This window comes from Meleagris gallopavo, chromosome 25, assembly GCF_000146605.3.
Source record: "Meleagris gallopavo isolate NT-WF06-2002-E0010 breed Aviagen turkey brand Nicholas breeding stock chromosome 25, Turkey_5.1, whole genome shotgun sequence".
Taxonomy (NCBI): Eukaryota; Metazoa; Chordata; class Aves; order Galliformes; family Phasianidae; genus Meleagris; species Meleagris gallopavo.
In genome coordinates, this window is record NC_015035.2 from 383,608 (window position 1) to 388,064 (window position 4,457).

General features: G+C 52.7%; 1 protein-coding gene across 1 annotated transcript in view; it reads left to right on the forward strand.

Annotated features, from left to right (window-relative positions):
* The first annotated feature begins 4,385 nt into the window (after nt 1–4,385).
* Nucleotides 4,386–4,457, forward strand: part of LOC104914276 (WD and tetratricopeptide repeats protein 1) — a 10,042-nt gene continuing 9,970 nt past the window's right edge. The window contains exon 1 of the mRNA XM_031556770.1: nt 4,386–4,425. Coding sequence (XP_031412630.1) covers nt 4,386–4,425 — 40 coding nt within the window. The remainder of the gene's footprint in view (nt 4,426–4,457) is intronic.

Genomic DNA, 4,457 nt, shown 5'->3' on the forward strand with positions numbered 1-4,457 from the left:
GCTTTGTTCCACCTTTCTGCTCTGTGGAGGTGGACAGGGGTGGGCGGAGGGTGGCCTGGTTGGGCTGGATCCTGTCTGTTCTGGTGGAGGATAAAACTCCATGCAAACTCATTTGGGAAGGGGGCTGGGGAGCCTGAAGTGCGGGTAGCTGCTGTGCGAGCGCTGGTGTGAGCTCAGCCAGGTGTGGGGACTTGAGACTGTGAGCCAATGCTGTGCTGGGAGCAGAGTCTCTCTGGCGTGGGTTAGAAGTAAAGCTGTGAATGTTGGGGCGAGGGTGAGAGGGGCTGCCTGGAATGTGCTGGGGAAGAAAAAGTGATGCACACAGAAAGACTAATGGTCGTGTAATGGAGTTGCTTTCTCGGAGTCACGCCAGGGTTGAGGATAAAATTAATAAAATCACAGCATGGTTGGGTTGGGAAGGGACCTCGCAGACCATCCAGTTCCAACCCCCTGCTGCAGGCAGGGCTGCTGACTGCTGCATCAAGCACCAGGTCGGGCTGCCCTGGGTCCCATCCACGGCCCTGAGCAGCTCCAGGGATGGGGCACCCACAGCTCTGTGCAGCAGTGCTGATCTCTGGAGCACTTAGCAATAAGCTCTAAAGCATCTGGCACTCAGCCCCTGCTGCAGAGCCTCCCAGATACTTCCCTGCCCTCCAAGCATAGTGCTGGGCCTTGAGTTAGAGAGCCAGTCTGCTATTTTCAGAATCCATTTGAACTCTTCTCTCAGAAATTCCTGTTAGACACCTTTCAGCTGAAGGCCTTTTCAGGCCTCTTCATTTCAAATCCTGGCTGATAAAAAATTATGACTTTAAAAGATGGCTCTGCTCTAACAAAGCAGTGCGCATCCACAGCTGGAATTGGCAATCAGCTAATTAGGTCAGCTCCTGGCCTGAATGGTTGGACAAAGAGGAAGCATGGAAGGGGAAGCCGTGTGGTTGAAATGTGGGGGGAAATGGCAAGAAGGACCTAGAAAATGGGTTTCATTTGTAACTCGAGTAAGAAGATTGGGATGGAGGGGGAGTGGAACAACGGTGGTGTCGATGAGCTCACTGTTCTGTTGTAACTGTTTGCAGTGCCAGGAACAAGTCTGCAAAGGGCTCAAGATGGCTCTTGTCTCTGAGCAAAATGGGAGCAGGATGTCAGAGAACTGCCTGCTGCCACCGGGGGGAATTAAGTCCTCTGCGTGTTGTGCTCCTTGTGCCTTGTTCAGGCCTTGTTGCTGCAGGAGATGAGGCTGATGGGCAACGCCTCTAGGGAAGGTGAGGAGGAAAGGTGAGGTTTTTTGGTGTTTTTTTTTTTTGTGACTTCACAGCTGAGAAATCATTGTGACCTGTACTTGGCTCTTAGAGCTCTTCCACCCTGTGTCCCTGAGAAGCTGCTGGCTTTCCCTTTAAACATAAAAGTTGCCCTGTAGACTGGCTGTGTCTGTTAGGGAGGGAGGGAGGGAGGAGGAAAATGCAGCTTTCAAGCGACAAGGAGGCAGAAAAGACCTGAAGGTTAAAGCTGAGGGGTGAGATGGCTTAGAGGCATGCTTTTGGGGTGGGTGGCTGAAGCTGTGTATGTTCTTGTGCTGGTGGGTAGCACCATCATCAATACAGATGAGAGTGACATTTCTGGTTCACGCTGAGTGATTAGAGACTGTCAAATTGCAGCAGGCACAGACCACAGGAGAGGAACAACAAAAACACCAAGCGACCCACCCCAGCATCACCTCCAGGGCGGGGGGAGGACGCCTTGGTGTCCTCCATCAGCCTGTGTCTGGGTGACATTTTAAATAGGCTCCTGCACGCGGTGTTGCCTGCTGCTGCTGTGGTTGTCAATGTCAGAAGGGGGAGGGGATCTCTTCCTTGAGTGGTTTGGTCCTGGCAGTCCCTGCAATGTTTGAGCTGTCACAACAGGGAAGGTTCCCAAGGAAGCTGCTTGCTGAACGAGAGCTGGCTGGGTGCCTGCTTCTCTCAGGCTCAGAGATGAGCCAGGGTAGAAAGGGGAGGTAACCCAGGGCTGAGCTGCAGCAATGATGGCGTGCAGTGGGCTAAGCCCAGGGTGGTGTGGGGTCTGAGCTCCTCCTTCCCACGCTCTCAGGGATGCTCTGTGTCTCCAGGGTGCGAGTGTCACGCTGGTGCCTGCAGTAAGCAGGCAAAGATTGCTGTCGTGAGGACATCTTGGGCCCACAGGAGGTAGAGCTGCTTCCTTGCTGACAACAGGAGAGGAGCCACTGGTGGCAAATTGCTGGCAGAAATGGGAGCGAAACCTTTTGTTTCTCATCAAATGAGAGACTGCAGAAACAATGGTGGCAGTGTTCCTGCTCCCTACGTTAATCCACTATTGTAGCTGGGCAAGATAGCTGCAATAAAATGCCTGGCTGTTAATTTTATGCATGGAAAACTTCTTACCTGCTCTACCCCTGCTCCCCACCCCCCTACAGTTTCTTTTCCAACTGCAGCTATTTTTCCCTGCTGACTTCAGGTGTTTTGTATTCTGCTTAGATCAATAGCAGAACAACAGCAGCAGCTTTCCAGTTGTCACTAGGAAGACCCTGCTGTCAGCTACCGCTCACCCATTTTCTGCCAGTGCAGTGCTGGGGATGGAGAGCCCTTCTGCTAGCCTGATGAACACAAAGAAAGCTGTGCAGTACAGGAGTGATGTATTGATTTTTATTTATTTATTTATTTATTTTTAAATCCAGCCTGGGGAAAATGCTGTTCTGTGCTCCAGCAGTTGGATTTGCCCTCCTGCATTTGGTTTAAGGAGGCAATAAACTGGGCTGCCTGAGACGGCCCCTGCCTGGAAGGGAAGGTGTGCAGCAGCACTGTGGGGATACGTGTCCCGTGGAGGCCGTCAGTGCTGTCCCTCCTGTGTGGCTTTGCCAAGAGAACTGGTCCCTGGTGATACGCTGCTTTGCAGCCTGCGAGCCACGAGCAGGAAGAGCAAATCCATTGTCTAACCCGAGAGACGTGCCAGGACCGCGTAGCTGATGTGAATGTTGGGCCCGGTTCATGGCTTTCAACAATCTCTGGTACTCACGTTAGCTTGGAGCAGATCAATGCAAATATTTTTCTTTGTAGAACAAAAGGTGTTCACTGGAACACATAGAACCTCTGTGTGTATCTTCTATCCAAATGCCAACATAGGAAGCGTCTTTCAGAAACCAAAGCACCGGCTTTGCTCTCCGGTGTGTCTGTTTTTCCTTTGCTTTCTCTCTTTTGGACCTGGACTGTTTTGTGAATCCCTTCACCGTGAGATTACGAGCACGGGCTCAGGCTCTTGATCAGCTCTGATGCAGTGACAGGTCATGCTGAGCCAGTGCTGCACTGCAGCTCGACTTGAGCTGTTCCCTGCACGCACTGGGGTGGGTGGCTCTGCTGAAGCCTTCCCTCCTGGAAAGGTCTGTTCCAAAATGTGCTCTAGACTGGGGACTAATGGTAGATGATCTCCTGAGGGCTTGGTAGAGGTGAGAAAACGTAGATTGCAGTGCACCACTGAGCTAGCTGAGTTGAAGCCTGAGTACTCGTGTGACATGAGTGTGTATGGAGGGCAGGAAGGCCACCTCTAACCCAGAGTGTTAGCCAATGCTGCCATGGCGGCAGATCTGAATGTGCCTCTCCCAGGGGTAGAGGATCCTGAGCTTCTGGGCTTTCACACTGAAAGCTTCGCTAGGCTAAAATGGTGTGAGCACGTAAGCACTGTTCTGTCCCTGGAGTGCTGCTCTTAGGGAGAATGTGCTGACAAATGTGAAAGGCTGGGCTCAGCTCAATTTTTGAGCTAAGTCAGGTGCTGGGAAGCAGAGTGCATGAAGTAGTGATGAGAGAATTACTTGATGAAGGAGAGGGGTTACAAGAAAAAATGGGACTGTTATGCGAAGGCCGTGACCTCACGATGATGCTGGCAACGTGGCTCTGCTTGCTACCAGGGCTGGTCTGCGGATAACAAAAGCCAGCTCCTCGTGTGAGCGCCGTGCTCAGCTCTGCAGTGCCTCCACGGAGGAGGAACACAACAGTGTGCTGGCTGGGGGTGAGGCAGTTTTATTCACAACCCCTGGCACCGTGCTGCCTGAGCTCACAGCTGGGACTGTGAGCCACGGAACTGCAGCTCAGCATCTCCAGAGGAGGAAATGAGCGGCGTCCACGAGGAGCAGGGGAGGATCTGAAGAGCAGAGTGGGGCCTGGACGTGCCCCATAGGCACAGCATCCCATCCTAGCCCTCTCCTTTTGCAGCGTGAGGACGGCAATCTGCGATGAACACGTTCCTTCTTCAGCTTCCTCCTGTAGTTTGAATTAAATTTCCTAATAAAGCAATCGTTATTTTTTTCTAAGCTGCTGCTTCATTTGTAAATGCTGTCGCTCCTCACTCTCCCCCAGGTACCAGAGGGAACGGCCAAGGGCTAGATGGACAGCGGGAGGACCGCGGGCCGCGTGGCCGCACACGGTAGGCGTCAGGGGCGATAAAACGCCGCGGCC